At 40.7% G+C, this 21,398-nt stretch overlaps 2 protein-coding genes and 1 long non-coding RNA gene across 3 annotated transcripts in view; 2 read left to right on the plus strand and 1 right to left on the minus strand.

Annotated features, from left to right (window-relative positions):
* LOC134086228 (NACHT, LRR and PYD domains-containing protein 12-like) overlaps positions 1–21,398 on the plus strand; it is a gene marked incomplete in the record, with an annotated part of 983,201 nt that overhangs the window by 868,648 nt on the left and 93,155 nt on the right.
* The window catches only part of LOC134086212 (NACHT, LRR and PYD domains-containing protein 12-like), a 77,509-nt gene that overhangs the window by 34,957 nt on the left and 21,154 nt on the right, over positions 1–21,398 (plus strand). The window contains exon 11 of the mRNA XM_062540010.1: positions 2,306–2,352. Coding sequence (XP_062395994.1) covers positions 2,306–2,352 — 47 coding nt within the window. The remainder of the gene's footprint in view (positions 1–2,305; positions 2,353–21,398) is intronic.
* Positions 9,250–9,907, minus strand: LOC134086830 (uncharacterized). Its single transcript, XR_009939769.1, has 3 exons — positions 9,827–9,907; positions 9,608–9,717; positions 9,250–9,423 (listed from the first exon to the last, which is right to left on the minus strand). It is a non-coding gene; the product is annotated as an uncharacterized LOC134086830 (long non-coding RNA).

The raw sequence follows: 21,398 nt of genomic DNA on the forward strand, positions 1-21,398 counted from the left end.
GACTTCTAGATAGGAGATACATTTCTGAAGGCGGGGCCCTGTAAAACATTCTTGCATGTGATTTGATAAACCACTTGTCCGTTATATTGAATGACGTGCTAGGCTACTTCAAGCTCTTGCCAAACCCGGTCGGAAGAAAAATGAAAACATACTTGCCACCAATAAATGTCTTAAAAACTATTCTCTGTTCATCTTTTAAAGAATGAATACTCGATAGATTCGACAAAATGGTTGAAATAGCAGAATCAATGTCAGCACAAGACTCCTCGCTGCGTTCCGCCATTGTTGTTTGAATCAAACACTCGCTTCGGCGCTCCTGATTGGTTCATCATTTTTTGCTTCCTGGAAGGAGTTTGGACTGCCCTCGAGCCCAGACCCTTGTGTGGAGCTCAGCGAAACGCCTCTGGTGGAGCATGGCGGAACTACAAGGGTCTGGCGAGAGTCAGGCTAGTTTCCACATGCTCTCCTCCCATATATTAAACTGGGCATGTCATGGCCCTTTAAGTACTGTAGACAAAAGTCCCCCAGTTCACACATATAAGTAGTTAACATTTCTACAATTCTAAAATTCATAACACCACACCATTCACCCAGGCAACAGATTATTAAGACAGCCTGTACAGTGTCTCACTGAAGGATGAAGGGTGTTATTTTCTCCTTCACCCTTTTAAATAATGAAAATACTAATAAATAATGAAATACATAAATAACTTGGATACTTGAATAATGTCCTCAGCACACAGAGCAGTAAACGGCCATTGGAACAGTTCATATATTATGTCCAGGCCCCAGTACACCCAATCTGGCAAAGTATTCTTTGGTCACCGCTAGTCTGAGATTTATGTCTCCCATTGACTCTGATTCATTACGTTTGCCCTTGCACCTTTAAACCTATGGATGACGTCACAGACATCTCTAAACAGGCACAGAGAAATTTAGACACTGAATATTTCTTTGTATACAATATACACTTTGTGTGCAATGAAAATGGAATGAAAATGCCATCTGGTGGCCATTATACGGTAGTAAATGCACACTTGAAAATCTTTTTCTGTTATTCTTGCTGTATATATCTTTTAAACTATGGTTGAAAAAATAGCGCTAGCGTGCCCTCAAAAATTACCATTACTTGATAAAAATGTTTCAGTGCCCTATAGTGCCACATCAAACAATAACTTTGAAGAACGTGTCTATAAGGTGCCCCTTATACCTGTCTGAACTTGCTGTTCCCTATGTGTGCCCTTCCATTGGAAAGAGGTGCCATTATGGAGTGCCCTCTATGCTGCCCCTACATGACAGTTTTCCAGGGTGTCATTTGCAGTACAGAATGCAGTGGAATGCAGCCCTGTATATTGCACTACATGAGAGAAAGCATAAAGACTTGCCACCATAGGTGCTGCTCTTGTGGATAACATGTGATGCAGTGAAGTGAAGGGTGTCCCTAATTGCATCAGTTTTAGATGAAAACTATTTCATCTGACTTGATACCAGGGACACAAGGGCTCACAGGGCCCTGCAGCTCAAGCCTCTGAATCAAGTCACTCCTACAGTATGTTCTCCACCCACCATATCTGAATAGGGCCCCTCAGTCTATGTGATGTGATACGTCTGATATGTCTGAATTTACACTATTCAGGTCTGTCTAGTTTTGGAGTCTCACAACTTGGAACAGACGGTTACAAAGAGCAGAACCCTTATGAAATGTGGTCCAGTGCAGTTGTCACAGGTTATTTGGTAACAATCAGGCTCAGCACACAAACTTGAGGGCAGCCAGTGTTCATGATTAGTGTCTTTGAGGAGAGAGGCCCAGTGCTGACCTGTGGTCTACCAGTGAGGAAGTTGATGATCCACTTGCAGAGGGAGGGGATAAGGCCCAGCATGAGAAGTTTGTCTGTTAGTTTGAAGGGGCTGATGCTGTTGAATGCTGAGATGGAGCGAGTGAACAACACTTTAACATGGCTGTGTTTATATGCAATGGAAATCCCTGCATGATCTGATACATTGATAAGAAAATTGAGGTGTTGAAGTGTGAAGTGTTGAAGTGTGTGTGTGTGTGTGTGTGTGTGTGTGTGTGTGTGTGTGTGTGTGTGTGTGTGTGTAGGAAACTTAAGAAGTTACGGTAGTTTTGCCGTTTGACGTTCAGTTAGGACGTGTTCTATTTGAGTCTGTGCTTTGGATAAATACGCTGAACACACTAAATCCTTCCCTAAGTCACTACTTTTACTTAATAGACGCTACTCTTGAGAGATATCCTGCTTGATATGACTCAGTTTGTGCCGTGTTTTTTCCTCTCATCCTTCTTAAGGTACGACCATGGAGGAGAGTGCAGGATTATACCAGGACCCAGAAAATGTGAGTGACTTTACTTTTCCTGAAAAAAGAGCTATATGCATGATTTACATGAATGTATTAAGTTGTGTGAGGTGAGTGAGTGTGTGTGTGTGTGTGTCTGTGTGTGTGTTTATCTGTGTACTGTATGTGTGTGTCTGTGTGTGTGTGACAGAGGTTGTGCGAACGTATCTCTGTGTGTCTGTGTCTGTGTCTGTGTCTGTGTCTGTGTCTGTGTCTGTGTCTGTGTCTGTGTCTGTGTGTCTGTGTGTCTGTGTGTGAGGGTGTACCATCCACTCCCTCACTGTCGTTGGGCCTTTCCTAAACTAATCCCTACCCACTCCCCCTTGGCTACAGAGTGCACTCGGGTGGGAAGCACCCTCACAGCTAAGTGAAGTTCCCTTGATTAGTGCGTAGGGTACCACCCTCAACTTTGGGACAAACTCCCTAGCGGAGTCATCACGGAACCATGGATTTGTTTTAGAGGCGTGGCCTACTCACATGGAGCTAACATTTTGAAACGTCCTCCATGGCGTGCTGCATTGATTGATGAACACCCTTGACGAGGGGGCATCAGTGTTCGTTAGATGCTGGAGGGTTTTTAACACACTACCACTTGACACTAATTGATTTTGGATGGTCCTTAACCCTATGAGCCCGACGGACGCAAAGTGCGTCAAAAAACGCACACATTTTCTTTGTTACATTGCTCAGCTATTATTAGTCACAGCGAGATGAGACTTATATTGCAGGAAAGAGCAGAACCGGGGCTTTCCAACGATACTAGACACTTGTCTGTACGATCAAGTATGAAAATAAAATAAAATCATGAAGTTAAATCAAAGTTGTCATATTTACAGTCTATATTGCTCTGCGTTCACCGGCGCATCCAGAACTCTCGCTTGAATTACTCGCGGACCACACATCGCACAGACATGACACGCATATCAAATGAAAGAGGAGAAGCAGAGCTTTGCATAGATACCAAATACATCGATCATTTCGTATTATAAAATCAGACGAAGTTACAAACAAATAATAATGTCATATAGCTTTGGCGACCTTTACTCTCGTTTGATTTCCTTGTGATATCGCAATCAAAAAGATATGGCACGCATGTCAGATGAAAGAGGAGAGCTTGAGCTATCCACAGATACCAAATACAACCTTCTAGGCCATAAAACAGACGAAGTGACAGCAAAATAATAACTTAATTTAGCTCCACTTACCTCGTGTTTTTGTGTGGCACAATAGCCTATGTTCATAATCCAATGTTATCATGTGTTTCTCTATGGCAAGTCACGTTCATAACACGGTTTTGAGATCCTAGCAAACTCCTGTATGGTATCCAATTCAAGACTCATCTTGCATCCAAATTTGTTTGACAAATAAACACTTTTTGCCTTTACTTTGTTCATTGCAATGCAGTAAAACAAATATTATAGAGAATCATCATCTGTGCACGTCATGTGTGCTACCGCAAACAAGTCATGTCAGATCAGCTAGTGTCACAAATATGGAGCGCAAAAAGTGCCAAAAAGTCATTTTTTCATCACTAAATAAAAATTGCCATTTATTTCTGGAAGGCACACACCACATATTTCTGTAAATTGCTCAGCCCCAAAGTATACCTCCACCATAGTTCTTATATTGCCATTTTCAGGACAGTCAGGCCTACACAACCATGCAAGTTTCGTCGAGATGTGAGCTTGCTGTGGTGAGATACACGTCAAAATCAAATCAATGCAAGTATTTATACATGATATTGTGGCAGATATGGATAGCCTAGAGACTGTGCTGAAAAAAACAACATGTAGCATGTGTGAATGGCACTTACAATGACCAGGATAAATGCTTCTAACTAGAGGTAGTGAAAATGCCCTTAAAACAGCTTAGGGCTCATAGGGTTAATATGGCGAATCCTCCAGGTGATCGAGCAAATGTATGCAGAAGTGCAAGTGGCTAGGGAGAGGGTGAAGTAAGTAGTTTCTCTCTCTCACACACACACACACACACACACACTCCAGAACAATCCTTTATTTAATTTAAACAATAATTGCAGTGTCTGACTGTACTGAACTTGTTAGAGGAAAGTTTGAGTGTTGTGAGTGTGGAATGAAGGGGAAAGATCAGAGCAGCACAACACAAGACTGAGGGACAAGAAGTAGAAAGAAAAAGTCACTGTGATCTGATGTCAGACTCTGATGACAACCTTGGTGAATCTTTAACACATGTGTACATAGGGAGTGGAGGGGAGAGATGTAGAGCAGTGGACTAGAGATGACAATCTTGGTGAATTATTGAATGGCATTTCCTGCTGCTTTACAGGTGTAGTGCCATGATGGCAGGAGGGCAGGAGTATTCTGGTGCTTACACGGCTACTAAACCATCGTTTGTGTTTAGCCATTTAGCCACTATAGCCAATACTTTGCCTGATTTGAACATTTTGAACTGATTTCTTTGTTCTGTAAAGCAGCGTTTGCACTTTAGGGCATGGTGGGCCAATATATCACTTTTTTTATGTGAACTCTCGGTTTGTTGGATTATACTTTTTGTGAGCGAGCTCCATTCTTGTTCTTTGATATAGCACTTGCGAGGACCCTACGCACCTATAAGGACATACAGCCACAGTTACCGGCGCAGATCCTCTCTTTGAAAATTATTTTGTTCTGTAAAGGAAATGTAGAGAATTCCACTGTGTTCATTAATCAGTTAAAACATCATGTTGCAGTAGCCAGACATCAGAGAGATGGCAGAGACAGGAGGAAGAAGAACTTGTACAGCATGACACATGAGAGGCCCCTGGCAGCCTATAGGCTTGTAGCAGCAGAACTAAGGGATGACCTCAGGGTCCTGGAGTCATGCAGGTCAAGGAGTGATGGCAGATCACAGTGTGTGTGTGTGTGTGTGTGTGTGTGTGTGTGTATGTGTGTGTGTGCCCTGTTTGTGTGTGCATGTGTGTGCCCCCATGTGTGTGTATGTGTGTGTGTGTGAGTGCCCCTGTCTGTGTGTATATGCCCGTATGTGTGTGTGCCCTTGTGTGTGTGTGTGTGTGTGTGTGTGTGTGTGTGTTTGTGTGTGTGTGTAGTGGAATTTCAGCTTGCGGACAAGGAAATGCTCTTCAAAAGGTTTATTTTGAACTATATACAAAAAAGAGAAAACAAGAAAAAGACTAATTGGCATGATTCAGTCCTTTAAGCGCTGCTGTGGCATGGCGTCTCTGGCTTCAATTTGCGCAGCCTCTCACACTGGCACTTCAGCATAGCGCACCCAACACCCTTCTCACAGGTTCAGGTCGCTTTTATGCGCAAATTGACGGGTCTGATCGGGACTCCCGTGTGACGTCCTGATTGGCAATCAGCTGGACCTGATTTCACACACAGACACACACACAACGTGAAAAAGGCGCAACAGTGTGTGTGTGTGTGTGTGTGTGTGCGTGTGCTTGTGCGTGTGTGTGCCCCTGCGTGTGTGTGTGTGTGTGTGGGTCTGTGTGTGCGTGCCCCCGTGTTTGTGTGTTTGTGCCCCTGTGTGTGTGTGTGTGACCCTGTGTGTATGTGTATTTGTGTGTGTGTGTGTGTGTGTGTGTGTGTGTGTGTGTGTGTGTGTGTGTGTGTGTGTGTGTGCGTGTGCGTGTGCGTGTGCGTGTGCGTGTGCGTGTGCGTGTGTGTGTGGGGCAGTGGATGCAGCACACCAGGTAGTGATAGAGCAGGTTAGGAAGGACTTCATGACGGCAGTGTAAAAGTGCACCATCATGTGCTTTGGCAGGTTGAACATCCTCTGCTGAGCCTTCTTTGTTCTGGAGCTCATGTTCAGCTCCCATGTCAGGTCCTGGGTGATTCTGGTGCCCAGGAAGCAGAAGGACTCCACTGTGCTAACTGGGGAGCCAGACAGGGTGATGGGGGCAGGTGAGGCTGGGCTCTTCCTGAAGTCCACAAGGGAGAAGAGTAGAGGGGAGAGAACACAGCCTTGTGGGGAACCACTGCTGATGGTTAGCGGGTTGGAGGTGGGCTTTCCCAGCTTCTCCTGCTGCTTCCTGTCAGACAGGAAGTCTGTGATCCATCTGCAGGTGGAGTCAGGCACACTCAGCTGGGAGAGCTTGTCCTGTAGCAGGGCCTGGATGATGCTGTTGAATACAGAGGTGACGTCTTGTCAGTCTGTTTGTGATTGACAATCTGTGTCTGGTGCCCAATATGAAAATACATTTCTTCATTGTTTGCCAATCTCTACCTGTTAACCACTACAAGGTAGCGATGTCCAGTTAGACTCTTGGGTGCTGGACTATCATGGCTAATAAACTATCCTGTGGGTTTCCTGCTCCTCTGTGCTACCTGCAGAGCTTCATGCCAGTGAATGCAAAGTCCTGTCATCATCAAGTCTTCTCCCAGTTCATACAGCTGGTAGTGAACAACTGAAGAGCCTGACTCTGAATACTGTTTGCCTATTGCTCCAACAATTTAGTCCTGCCCCATGTTGTCATACCCACATAACTGATAAAGTTTCTGATGTCTGGTAACATTTGACCTGATCTCACAGTCATGAGAATCACACATGTCAACATGTGACCAATTAAAGCGAAATCAGTCGCTTTGCTCACAACGTTATTTTGAGAAAATCAACAAGAACAAACTTCCGAGTTAAAATATTGAATTTCACGTTTTTGCATAATTCGACAGTATACAGTGTACAGTTCCATATCGTGAACGCATCTCACATAAAAACATAAGTTTTGACTGTCAAACCCGGCAAAGATTCAACATATTTGCTGTCATTCCCATTGTCCACGCGCCGCTTAAAAAGGTGATTTCTCCTCTTCTGGCATATCGTGACAGGAGAACCATGTCAACTTTGGATGCGGTTATCTTAGCGATAGTTTGTGTAATTCCCTCAATATAGGCTACATATCGTTGGAAAGCTTAGTTTATGGCCGTTCACGTGAGCACAATAACTTAATTTAGTAAATTTTACCGAAACGACTGGTTTCGCTTTGCAGAGTCACATATGTGCTTTAATGACTTTGTCTGTGTGAGTGTGTGTGTGGGTTTTCCTGTGTATTAGTGTCTGTTGAGTGAGAGTATTTGTGATTGTGAGAGTGTGCAGCGTGTGTGTGCATGCTGCGTACGTGCATGGCTGTGTTTTTCTGTGCATTTGTGTGTGTGTGTGTGTGCTTGTGTGTTTGTTTTCCTGTTTGTGTATCAGTGTGTTTGTTTTAAGTTTGAAGATGTATTGTAGCTTATTCCACTGCTCGGATGAGTTCCCCATTGTCCTGCGTTCTAGAAGGGTGTGCATTAACTTTAGATATACGCACGGCTATGAAGTAGTTCCAATTTGTTGGCCGTATTACACTTGAATATTAATTCGCCAAACTTGTTGTGAAGTTTAAATGCACTGTCACGTTACATACAAGCTGTAAAATACAGACGTTCAGATCATAGTAACGTTTAGCATATGACAGAGGTGTCATTTAGCTAGTTAGGTAGCAGTAGGCTAAGAAAAATAGCAATCTTTCAAAGTTAACGTTCATCAGAATCTTGGGATATGCCAGCTTGACAACGGGAGATTAGAACTAACGACTGGCTTTTGGCCATAGCAACCATCCATTTAGAACTAGTAACCGCAGTTTGAGAAATTAGCTGAAATGTGTCTGGGAAAAGTAGTTCTACAAACAATACAGTTCTAGCGATTAAAACATTTAAATTAGCACCGTAAACGAACACAACCCAAGTGGCAACAGTGGAATAAGCGGGATAATGGACTTCACGCCGTGCGGTTATTCAAAGTTAATGCACTTTTCTAGACGGAACGTCCCTCCGCTTCGCGTCGGGCCGTATCACCGTCTAGAACGTGCATTAACTTTGAATAACCGCACGGCGTGTCGTCCATTATCCCGTACATATACTGTACGTTGCAGTGCAATGAAATTCTAAGGCCACAGTAGCTTGGTTTCACTCTGTGTCACAATGCTACTTCAAAATTCGAAAATAGCGTTCGAAATTCAGATGGAGGGCAGGGACTGAACAGCTGGATCAGGAGCCGGTTGCACAAAGCACCTTCAGTTAACATGTTCCCTTAAAATCTGAATTAAGGACCATTAAATCGTTTGCACAAACAGTTTGGGGCCATCAGTTAGGGCGTATTCAAAATATGTCCGAGTTCAATTCATCATAACGAACGTATACAGCCTATTCAGCCGACACTGACCCGTATTCCCCCGTTGATACATTGATGCGCGGTCAGGCTACTGATTTCACCGGCAGTCAACTTGTGAGTTATCTTACCGTCTCGAGTTGGACCACCGTACTTTCCGCAACTGTGCGCTACCAGACGTATAGGCTATATCTGTTTTTAATGCAACAGGATCAGTCTGTGGTGGCAGACGTCTTCCACACAGTCTGCAGCGTAATAATTCATAACGTCTATGCACCGTCTCAAACGCCTGTTGGCGATCATTAATTTATAAATAATAAATACATCAATACAGTTCATTTGTAATCACGAAAGCAAGGTAATCAACGTTGTGGCACAGTGGCCTGAAAGCACGCATGACGCGCCTCTTCTGGATGAAAGAAACACCTTTCAGGAACGGGGACAGACCTCAGGCAAGTTGTCTAAATTGTAGGCCTGCCTGAGGCTGTTTGACTTAAATATGTAGGCTAGCCTATTAGTTGTGAGTGATATCATTGTGTTAATCTTCAATTCCATACAACAGGAGAGCTATAACTTCAGTCTGTGCAAAACTCGTGCAGTTAATGAACGACGTATAGGCTACAGTACTGCAAGCCTAGGCTATCCACTGAGCGCTACGCCATGGTCAACAACTAAATTGCAGAAGATGATTAAATCACTATTATGAATCACAGTCAGTCCGACTCATTTGATTGCATGTCATAAATGAAATGGCAATACACATTTAATGACGAATAGTATTTATTAAATGGAAGGACCTCGTCAGTCAATGTCAATGTAACTTCTATTTCGAATTTATCTATTTCTAATTTTCTGAAGCAATGTATCTATTTCTACATCTCTGATACAGCAAAACTTCTTATTGGAGAGCCAACAGTCCTCTGTTGATTCAATGGTTCGTCGTTGTTCCTGTAATGAAAAGAAAAGGAAACAAGAGCCTAATTAGGTCTGGTGCCAGGTCTACCCAGTCCACCCAAGCCTAAATCGCATATGCCGACTTAGTGAGAACATCTGTATTTGATACAATATGTTTAGGATTATAATATGTAGGCTTAACATTTGAATAGGAAACACAGTAGCATCAATAACTTACTTTTCCGCTCTCCGTCTCTTTTACGCTGGGCTGGCGGAGGATAGACAGGATGACGGGCACTATCGCTTCACTCATTTCTTTGACTGGCTCACTGCCGAAGGTCTGACTCACTGCAGAAGGTTTTGATGGTTAGCTATACAGTCATAACACTAAGGTCACTAACGCATTTAATTAGCTGCTAGACTCAACTGAAAATATATTGTTATCAGACTAGGCTACCTTTCTGATAGGACGCGCAGATCCTGTCCACCAGCACTCCCCATCACTGGGTGCGTCCAATGCATGTCAGCGACCATGAACCTGAATAAAATATATTCATAATTATGGAATAAACGTCGTTAGCAGGCCCAACATTAGGTAACCAGAATCGGGTTATAAGCCAGCAAGTTTTAAACGGACGTCAGTTAGCTAACGTTGACTAGCTAACGTTAACGTTAACGGCTGATCATAGACTATTATTATAATTCATATCCATAGCATAAAGAATGAAAGCAATATCAGGTTAAAAGTTCGTTAGAGAAAAATGTAATCGCCATTACTGATTACAAAAGACAAACTAGAAATGCAATTCCCGAGGAATTACACGAGGGGATGCAATCTGCTGGGTAGACTTTTATTTTGACACACAGGAAACACTTCTATACTATGTGTAGTTCAGGGAGAGCCAGATTGTATGCATAAAGGCAAAGATTCTATAGTGGAGCTCTGTTCTAGAATCTTTGCTTAAAAGTGACAGTTGGATTCACAGGGCAGTGTTCTAACTAGACTGGGAACTGAGAGTTCTGGCTCATTATGACATCACATTCTCCATTAAAGTCTATGGGGGAAAAATACACTTTTAATTACAAATATCTCAAAAAGTATAAACTTCTCAAAAATGTCAAATAGATTGTCTAGTAGATATTTGGAAGATCTACAGAACGGTGTTTCAACCAAGTTTGTACGTTAAGCAGTTCGGGCTGAATAGCGCGCACAAAAAGGTAAAAAGAATAATAATAATAACTAGAAATGCAATTCCCGAGGAATTACACGAGGGGATGCAATCTGTTGGGTAGACTTTTGTTTTGACACACAGGAAACACTTCAATAGGATGTGTAGTTCAGGGAGAGCCAGATTGTATGCTTTGTATGTAGATTACATGGCAAACATTCTAAAGTGGAACTCTGTTCTAGAATCTTTGATTGAAAGTGACAGTTGGATTCACAGGGCAGTGTTCTAACTAGACTGGGAACTGAGAGTTCTGGCCCATTATGACATCACATTCTCCATTAAAGTCTATAGGGGGAAAATACACTTTTAATTACAAATATCTCAAAAAGTATAAACTTCTCAAAAATGTCAAATAGATTGTCTAGTAGATATTTGGAAGATCTACGGAACGGTGTTTCAACCAAGTTTGTACGTTAAGCGGTTCGGGCTGAATAGCGCGCACAAAAAGGTAAAAAGAATAATAATAATAAGAAGAAGCGACCGGATTTCAATAGAGGGGATGCATCCCCTCTAATAACTAGAAAAGCATTTCCTGAAGGAAATACCAGTGCATGGAAAGTTATTGCTAGGATTATGCTAGGGTACTTAAAGTGATTACTAAGATGTTGCTAGGCTAAATAAAGTGGTTACTATTCTATAAAAAGTGGTTACTAGGTTGGTTGCTAGGGAAATCAAGTTGGTTGCTAGGGAAATCACGTTGGTTGCTAAGGTGGTTGCCATGGTGTCATTATGGAAGTGGTTGCTAGGTTGTTACTAAGTAATTATAGTGGTTGCTTTGCTCTAAAAAGTGTTATTTAAAATATAGTTTTGAAAAGTTATCAAAATTGGGAGAAATAGAGAGTGATAGAGAAAGTGAGAGGAAGTGAAGAAAAAGAAGTGAAAGAAAGTGGGGATGACAAGTGAGCTATCCAGTTCAATGGAGAGACACACAGAGAAGAAGTTCCATTGAAGTTGCAGAAGTCAGTGAGAGAACACTGGCAAAGTTGATTCCATTCTATTTCTTTAAAAGCTAATTATGATGTCACAAAGCCAATGTTAAGTCTATGGCAAAATTAAGTTTAGTTTTTATTTAATATTTCAAAAAGTAAAAGTCGTAGAAATATGAAAAGTAATAGGCCGAAACTTTGATGCAAGAGCTACGTGACAAAGTTTGAACCAAGTTCCTACGATAAGCGGTTCAAGTCAAATTAGGGCCTGGAAGAATAATAATAATAACTAGAAAAGCATTTCCTGAAGGAAATACCAGTGCATGGAAAGTCATTGCAAGGATTATGCTAGGGTACTTAAAGTGATTATTAAGGTGTTGCTAGGCTAAATAAAGTGGTTACTATTCTATAAAAAGTGGTTACTAGGTTGGTTGCTAGGGAAATCACATTGGTTGCTAGGGAAATCATGTCCGTTGCTAAGGTGGTTGCCAGGGTGTCATTATGGAAGTGGTTGCTAGGTTGTTACTAAGTTATTATAGTGGTTGCTTTCTATAAAAAGTGTTATTTTAAATAATAGTTTAAAAAATGTATTGAAATTGGGAGAAATAGAGAGAGTGATAGAGAAAGTGAGAGGAAGTGAAGAAAAAGAAGCAAAAGAAAGTGGGGATGACAAGTGAGCTATCCAGTTCAATGGAGAGACACACAGAGAAGAAGTTCCATTGAAGTTGCTGAAGTCAGTGAGAGAACACTGGCAAAGTTGATTCCATTCTATTTCTTTAAAAGCTAATTATGATGTCACAAAGCCAATGTTAAGTCTATGGCAAAATTAAGTTTAGTTTTTATTTAGTATCTCAAAAAGTAAAAGTCGTAAAAGTATGAAAAGTAATAGACTGAAAATTTGATGCAAGAGCTACGTGACAAAGTTTGAACCAAGTTCCTACGATAAGCGGTTAGAGTCAAATTAGGGCCTGGAAGAATAATAATAACTAGAAAAGCATTTCCTGAAGGAAATACCAGTGCATGGAAAGTCATTGCAAGGATTATGCTAGGGTACTTAAAGTGATTACTAAGGTGTTGCTAGGCTAAATAAAGTGGTTACTAGGTTGGTTGCTAGGGAAATCACGTTGGTTGCTAGGGAAATCACATTGGTTGCTAAGGTGGTTGCCAGGTTGTCATTATGGAAGTGGTCGCTAGGTTGTTACTAAGTAATTGTAGTGGTTGCTTTGCTATAAAAAGTGTTATTTTAAATATAGTTTGAAAAAGTTATTGAAATTGGGAGAAATAGAGAGAGTGACAGAGAAAGTGAGAGGAAGTGAAGAAAAAGAAGTGAAAGAAAGTGGGGATGACAAGTGAGCTATCCAGTTCAATGAAGAGACACACAGAGAAGAAGTTCCATTGAAGTTGCTGAAATCAGTGAGAGAACACTGACAAAGTTGATTCCATTCTATTTCTTTAAAAGCTAATTATGATGTCACAAAGCCAATGTTAAGTCTATGGCAAAATAAAGTTTAGTTTTTATTTAATATTTCAAAAAGTAAAAGTCGTAGAAGTATGAAAAGTAATAGGCCGAAACTTTGATGCAAGAGCTACGTGACAAAGTTTGAACCAAGTTCCTACGATAAGTGGTTCAAGTCAAATTAGGGCCTGGAAGAATAATAATAACTAGAAATGCAATTCCAAGGAATTACCAGTGCATGAAAATGCAAAAATGTAGAAAAAGATAATGTAGATATGGTTACTAAGGTGTTGCTAGGGTAGACATGGTGGTTGCATAATTTAATGAAAGTTGATAGTGTATCAGTAGGTTAAAAGTTGAATATGGATAGCTTAAAAGACAATTTAATGATTGTTGATTGACAGATAGTTTAATGCATGTTGATTGTTGCTAGGGTACTTAAGGTAATTGATAGGCTGTTGGTAGGGTACTTGAGGTAGTTGCTAAGCTGTTGCTAGGGTGGTTACTATAGTGGTTGTCTAGAAAAATCATGTTGGTTGCTATGGAAACTGACATAGATGCTTTATTTCAACGGTTGCTATGTTGGTTGCTAAGTAGGTGGAAGTTTAATATAGTTGGCTGGAGGTATAGTTGATGATAACTGACAGTTGGAATGGTTGAATGGTTGATACACATTAAGTGTAATGAATGATGATAGATAGTTTAATGGATGTTGATGCAGGAAGTTTAATGAATGTTGATATTTTAAAAGTAGATCGTTTAAAAGTTGTTCATAGGCTGATAGTTTAATGCAAAGATATGAAATTGAATTCAGATGTAATCTAAGAGATCCAGTTGATAATATAGTTCATGCATAATGAGGAAGCAAGAGAGAGAGAGAGAGATCAATTTAGTTTGAACATCTAACATTCATGTGGTATCAAATGGCATCAGTAAAACATATGGATTGTTTATATAATTGATTCATGGAATATTTGATTTTAATTATCAGCATGTAATTCAAATTAATCAGCATGTAAAAGGTTTGATGATTAGATTCCTCCAAAATCATTAGCCTCAAATACAATAAGCTAGAGACAGTTCATAGAGCACACATCTATACAAATCAAATAGCCTCTGGATGTAGAGTTTGACGTTTTTGACCTTTCATTAAATAGAATTTTCTTGATCTTTATCTTGATATTGAAAACAAGCAGTATAAGGGCTATTTCATTAATCAGTTCAACTTCATTTTTTGTAATTTAAACCCACCACCAACCCCCCCTCTTTGGAGGACAACTTTATTGTATGAGTGGCCCAACTTTTAATTATTCAATGTCCATTTGTTGGCTTTAAAAAAAGGTAAAAGATTATTGGACGCCACACAATTACACCAATATCATTGGTTGATCTATTGTACCTTTCATTATAAAGTCTATAGAAATTCAGTTTTTTTGTGTCGGGGAAAAGTCAAGGAATTTTATATTTGACTTAGAGTGGGAACCCTGATTTTGTTTTTTGTCATAAAACATTCATCATATTTCATGGCTTCTAGTTGTTATAATATTGATAAAATGGTTCTAAATTAGTAAAATGTGTAAGTTAATATAATGGTTTAAAATGAGTAAAATGTGTAAAATGACATGATGTACAAAAGATTTGATGTACGAAAGATTTGATGAACAAAAAATTAATTAAGAATACAGAACACAGGATCATGATAACTGTAATATGTCTGTATAACACCTGAATGGGCACAGTGCTGAGGATCAGAGATGAAGATGTTATCCAACAATGTGTTTTTCTCAGTGGTCGAGGTGGTAATGAGATTTGTGAATCCTTTAGACTGGAACAACTCATAGATTGGCTTCCTTCCATTGGTCAACATGTCCTCATTGAAATCCCCACAGACTATAACTGGACTATCAGCAATAACATGTAAAGACTCCAATAAATGGCAGAGATTTGGCAAAAATAGGTTCGTGTTGTAATCCGGTGGTCTGTAAATCACTGCAATTAGTAGTGGAACTGGAGCAGCAAATTTCAAAACCAGGAATTCGAGATCAGTCACACCCTGTATGTATGGCATGTGATGGGCTTGAAGATGGCTTTTTACAAACATAGCAACTCCCCCACCATTTTTCTGTGCAAAATGTGAAAGAGTAGTGTATGACACATGTCTATTGCGCTTATACATTCGATAGTTCTCCAAATGGATATTTTCTGGGACAAATGTGCCAAAAAGGTGTGTTTCAGTAAAGCACAAAATATCTGCGAGGCACAATTCATGATGTCTCTTAATGTCATCAATATGGGCTGACAGTCCTTCAGTGTTGTGATGGATCAGTGTTAAAGATGGTGATCTCAGAGTGGGGAGGCAGTGAAGAAGGGGCATGGCGTTTCTAAAGTCAACTTTTTGCATACTGTCCACGGAAACGGTCACTTCTGGATCGGCATATATTTTATTTTCATCAAAATCAACTATGCGTAGACCATGTAGTGAAGTCGTTCTGCTGAGAGCAACGTATGCCATGCCAGGTTCAAATATGCGCTGCAACGAGACCACTGCAGAAACTGTCGTCATGCCTTGACATTTGTGTATGGTACAACCAAAGGCTAGAGTCATTGGAAATTGGTGGCGAACCACACCCTTTTTACTAAGAGGTTCCTCTACTCTTTCAATGTACACCAAATTGTCCGGTCCTTCTGGTCCTTTATTGCGATGTCTTTGTCCTGCATTGGGACTGTCCAATTCAACACCAAGCATTTTTACAAGTGATCTGCCATTTTGGTCATGATAAACAATTTTTCCAATCTTTCCAAATGAACCATTCACCAGTCCATCTTCCACATCTATGTTTCTTATTAACATCACACGAGCACCATCAGCAACTTGTAGTCTGTCTGGTAAATCTCCTTTATGTCCTTCAAAAGGTGCACTCTGTCTTTCCATCCGACCAGTTCGTAGATCTTTCTTATAGTCATGTGCATCAATGTTGATCAGTTCAGAGTATAGAGCAGATATTGTGTTTGCATTGTGTTGGTTTACTTCTTTATTTGTAGCAAAAACATGCAGGATGTCTTTGGGACAGTCATCAGCTTGACATATGGCCTGTGCAAGTAGAGCTCTGTCTGATTCAGATAATGCCTCTCCTTTGCGTTTCACTCTTATCCTGTTGAGCAGCTCAGCAAATGGCACATCATCTTTCTGGCGCATGATTTCTGTGAGAGTGACTACTTGGAACCGATCTTTCCAGATATCAAGAACATGATCCTCAAACACACAGAGAGGTTTGGCTTTACCGGGGGGACTTATCTGGTTGAAATCGCCACAGGCAAGTATTGAGACTCCGCCAAAAGGTTTCTTGCTGCCTTTGATTTCTTGCAGTCTCCAATTGACATATGCAAAGAGTGATTTTGATATCATGGACACTTCATCAATGACAATTATTTCAACATTGGATAAGGTTGCTCTCACTTCATCTAGACGGTTTCCAAGGCACTGGTAAGGTGGTTTAAGGCTTCTTGGTAGTTTCAGTACAGAATGCAGTGTCTTGCCAGATATATTGTAAGCTGCTGTGCCAGTAAATGATGTGAGAAGGACAGTGGGCATGGACATGTCTCTTTCCTCTGTGATGCGAGGTAACTTGCGGAGTATCTTTGATGCCTCTATGTAAATGCATTTGATGAGGTGTGATTTACCAGTTCCAGCTCCACCAGTGACAAAGTAAAAGAACTGATCGGCATTCTGTCCACATACGCGTCTCATGCACCATTTACGCACTGTATAGAATATAGATGCCTGCGTTTGATTTAGATTTTGATGCATGTTACGGACCACAGTGGGGTCTATTTGAGGAGCCTCAAACATTGGTGCTGCACTTCCTCTGTTTGTGGTACTTGAGCTGTATTCAGGAATGTCATCTCGTTCATTTATTTCGTCTGGATTCATTTCCTCACGCTCAGAAATGCACTCAAGTCGAAGAAGCTCTGTCTCAGGTGCAAGTGTTGTCCATGCATCCTCCATAGGTCCATTTTCTTCTATGTTCTCAATAGCTTTCTCTATTGCATCACTGTTCTTTTCATATTGTGACCTGTTCTTCTTGACAACAGAAACTACTCTCTCATTATAGTCTCTTCCAGGAAGACATATATAGCCTGATGTATAAAATGACTCATACGTTGGAAATCCTGTGGGTTTCAGTTGTGAATCTGAACGATAAGGGAGGTACAGTTTGAGCAATGTGCCATAGAACTTCTCTGGAGTCTTTTGTTCAGAAAATCGGGCATATCTGATAATGGCAGGCTTTCCTCTTGTTCGCTTTTGAATGAAGCCCATTTCATTTTGAAGTGGTAAAACCTTTTTTCCTTCTTTCTGCCTTCCATACACAACTCTGTAAGTGGAAGCAAACTCTGCCAAAAACATTGTTGCAAACTCTGGTGTATCTGGTCTGTTTTTGTATTTATCTGGCATTCCGGACATCCAAACATTCTCTGAATCAGGAATTCTGTTATTCAGGTATCTTAATGGGACACTCATTTTTAAAGCATTGTCATCAGTGGGTATAAATATCACATTTCGAGAGCAAGACTTCAGTTTCAAGCTACAGACTCGTGCAACAGCCTCTTGAACACTAACTTCTCTGTTTTTGGAGTATGCTTGCATGATTTGTTTCATTTCCTCAGTGTCAGAGGTATTGGATTGAGACGTGTCAGACACAACTCTTTTCAAATACTCACTCATCTCATGTTCAGCTTTCGAAATGTATGATAAGATGTACATCAGACAGGAATAAGGGTTCAGGATGAACTGAATATCAATATTTGCATTCCAGGCCCTTAACAAATGCTCATTATAGCCATTAATCCAGCAGTCCTTTGGTTGACGTTTCATCACTAGCACACTGGACTTTGTTAATGAACTGACACAGTTTAGGTATTCCTCATAGCTTAAGTTGCATTGGGCAAGTAGATGTGGGATGCTTTCAAACAATGTTGTGGAATTATTCAGCAATTCCCATAAAGGCCTCAGCTTAGTTTTGGCTTCTTCAGGAGACATGGGAGAGCGGTCATGATCAGATTCATCGTCAGATTCGTCCATGAGCTCTACTGGCATGGGTCGTGTTATAAATGTGCTCTCGACAGGCTGTTTCGGGAATCCAAACCGACAGTGCTTATTTCCTTTCTTACATGACTTTGAGTGCCTTTTGCTGTGGGTTTGCACCTCTGTCACTATTTTGAAAAGCTCAGGGTCTGTATTTGGGTCAGGCAGCTGACATGTTATGTACTTGTCCACAAATTCACACACTCTCTCATCTGGGTCATCTTCAAATACAGGTGCGTTCTTACACCAAACCAACATATGTATATGAGGCGAACCTCTAGCTTGATACTCCACTCGAAAAAAGTAGTCAATGACCTCACCAATGGGCTGTGCTGGTGACAAAAGTAGGTGTCTGAGAAGTGCATCAACACGCTTGTCAAACATGCGCATGGTGGTGACAGGGTTGCTACGTAAGATCTCACATTTTGATGCCCAGTCAAGCTCAGAAAAGTCAACCTGCTCTCCTTGCTGTGCCTTTATTGTTTCTATGACCTCTGGCCATCTCATTTCAGCAGCACTAAATGTACAGAAGAATGTTGGGGTACCCAGCTGACGAAGCATTGCAAAGAGGTCTCTGAGTGTTCTTTCCCAGTATGCGGGAGTACCTCTCAAAGGTTGCATGAATCGTGTGGCATCTTTGTTCCGTATCAGTTTTTGCACTTCATGTTTGTCTTGAAGCAATCTTGCAGTTATTTTGCGTCCATCTCTGGTCATAGGTTTTCCTTTACGCAGTTGAATAGACATAGAAGACTTTGCCAAATGCATTTCTGTGATAAATTGTGCAAAAAATATATAATTGGAGTCGAGAGCAAATCGATTGTCAACACAAAAGAGACGTGCATTGAAATATCTGCTTGGTGATAATTTCATTGGTCTTTGTGTTTCATCCAAAGTGTTCATTCCAGTGGGGAACTGTACAGGGAAAGCCATTGCCTCTAGTTTGGGAACTCTGAAAAAACTCACTGGTCTGTTTCCTTCTGCTGGTGCCACAGTGAATATACCTTCACCAAATGTGATCATTTCCTGTGCAATATCAGCTGGCTGTAAGCATGAATCTATAGAGCATCCACCATTTTGTTGACTTGTGTCCTGCTCAGAGTTAAGTGAATCTTGGTTATCATATAACTCATGTGTTTCATTATTAGGGTGATTGACAGCACTATTTGTTTCTGAATGTTCTGGGTCAGTAATGTCAAACTCGTCCACTGCATCAGTCTCCATTAAATCAACTTCCTCTGCTGCATTGATGTCATTTTCATCTGCCAAGCCATTAATTCCATCCCCAAACGCTTGTGTATCATTAGTTATGGTTATGTCCTTGTACTCTGAATGCATCTCTTTCAGTTTGGATAAGGCACGCAATACTTTGGTCATGTCTACAGTTTGGAACTGGTAATGTCCTGTGTAGTTCATTCTTCTTTTCAACTTCACTTTCAAAAGTTGTGACTGGCTGTTGGGTCTAGGCAAAGCATTGACTGTTGATTCTACCTCTGAAGGGACACACACAACTCCACCATGTATTAATTTCTGCTGGCCTTTGGGAAGACTGATTATTTTTGCAAATGGTATGTACCGTGCAATGATGTGTCTTTCAAGTATATTAAGATTACTGAGCTCTGGAGGAATTGGTGATAGCTCTAACATATTGTTTACAGCAATGGCCGGCATTTTCCCCATCTTTAAGTTTTCATCACAGCTGTAACAAATCCACTCTGTCTTTTCATCTGATGCACAACATGATTGAAGTGCACTGCACTGCTCGCTGCATGTATGTACATATTTGCCTGTTAAGCATCGATCAACCATGCCTCGATTCTTTCGATAACATTCATGATTGCACTCTTTTACCTGGTTATAAAACAAAGCTCTGTGACACACTGTACACACAAAAGTAGGCCCGTTCTGTACATCCATTTGAAAAGATGTGATGGCATCATGCAAAAGTGTGTTTTCTGTTTGTGTTGACTGTTGTTCAACCTCTTGCTCTGATTGAAGTCCAGACAGGCGTGTAAGATGATGGTACTTACGTCGTATATGTAAAGCACAACGCATTTTGAGAATCATTCTCTGGAAACTGTTATTTAGGTCCACACCTGCATTTTTCTTTTTTTGTAGATAACGATAATGCTTGAAAAGGGGGTCATTTCTGTATCTGTCAGTGTAGGTTTCCCTTTTTTTCTGCCTGTATGTTGGATCATTTGCATAGTGATTTTTCATGGTCAACTTCTGTCTTGAACGATAGTTTATATCATGGGCATAACGTTTCTGTATGTAAGCCTGCTGCCTTGATCTGAAATTCATGTCACTTGAGTAACGTTTCTTTTGGTAAGCCTGTTTTCTCGATCTAAAACTTAGGTTACAGGAGTACCAGCTGTTGTAGTATAACTGTTTTTTTAACTTATAGTTAGGTTCATGCATGTAACGATCTCTGAGGTACGATTTTTTATTGTGTTGAATGCTGTTTGCATACCTCTTTCGTTCATATTCCAATTTTTTCATTCTATTCTGTTCGTAATATTTCCGCTGTCTGATTCTGTTGTTCTCACATAAGGACATGTCATTTTGTGCTTTGGCAGTTTTTCGGCGCCTACGATCCTTATTACATTTAGGAAGTGAATTCACAGAAATGGCTGGAACGTGGAACTCTGCAGTCTGAGAAGGTTGCACATTGTCAGTTTGGCTTTCTTGTTCATTATTACACTCAGATGTAAATAACACTGGCATTAACTCATAGACCCATTCATCATGTGATTCAAGGATGGTCCAGAATGCAAGCAAATGATCAATCATGTCATTCAAGTTGACAAAGGTCAACATTACAGCAGTGCCATTGTTTGCTGGAAATCCATATGGTGTTCTTGAGTGTGGATCAAAAAGTCCATATTTATCATCAAATCTGAACAAAGCTATTGTTAAGCAACCTAAAGTTAGCAGTGCAAACGTTACATCATTTGACAAACAAAGCAGTCTTTCAGATAGCTGTATGAAGTCCACACCATCAGGTCCATTTTGCTTTAGATTACCATACCGTGACAGGCATTTCTCAATATGATACATCTGTCCATAGATCTCAACACTATCAGGTAATTCATCAAGAGCCAAGTGGTCATGTGCATCATTGCCTCTCATGCTCAACCCTTCCTGTACTTCACTGTACATCAAGTTACCTTTTTGCAAAACGTAGTCAAGATCATCACTGTTCAGCTCTGTTCGGTAGTGAAGAGTAGCAAGAAATACCAGGGAATTGCAGGTGCACTGCTTGTTACTGTTGTTCCCATATCTTACATCACCTTGGTAATGAGTTGCTTGAACACACGTGATGGTTCTCTGCTCCA

Source organism: Sardina pilchardus, chromosome 1 (genome assembly GCF_963854185.1).
Source record: "Sardina pilchardus chromosome 1, fSarPil1.1, whole genome shotgun sequence".
NCBI lineage: Eukaryota > Metazoa > Chordata > Actinopteri > Clupeiformes > Clupeidae > Sardina > Sardina pilchardus.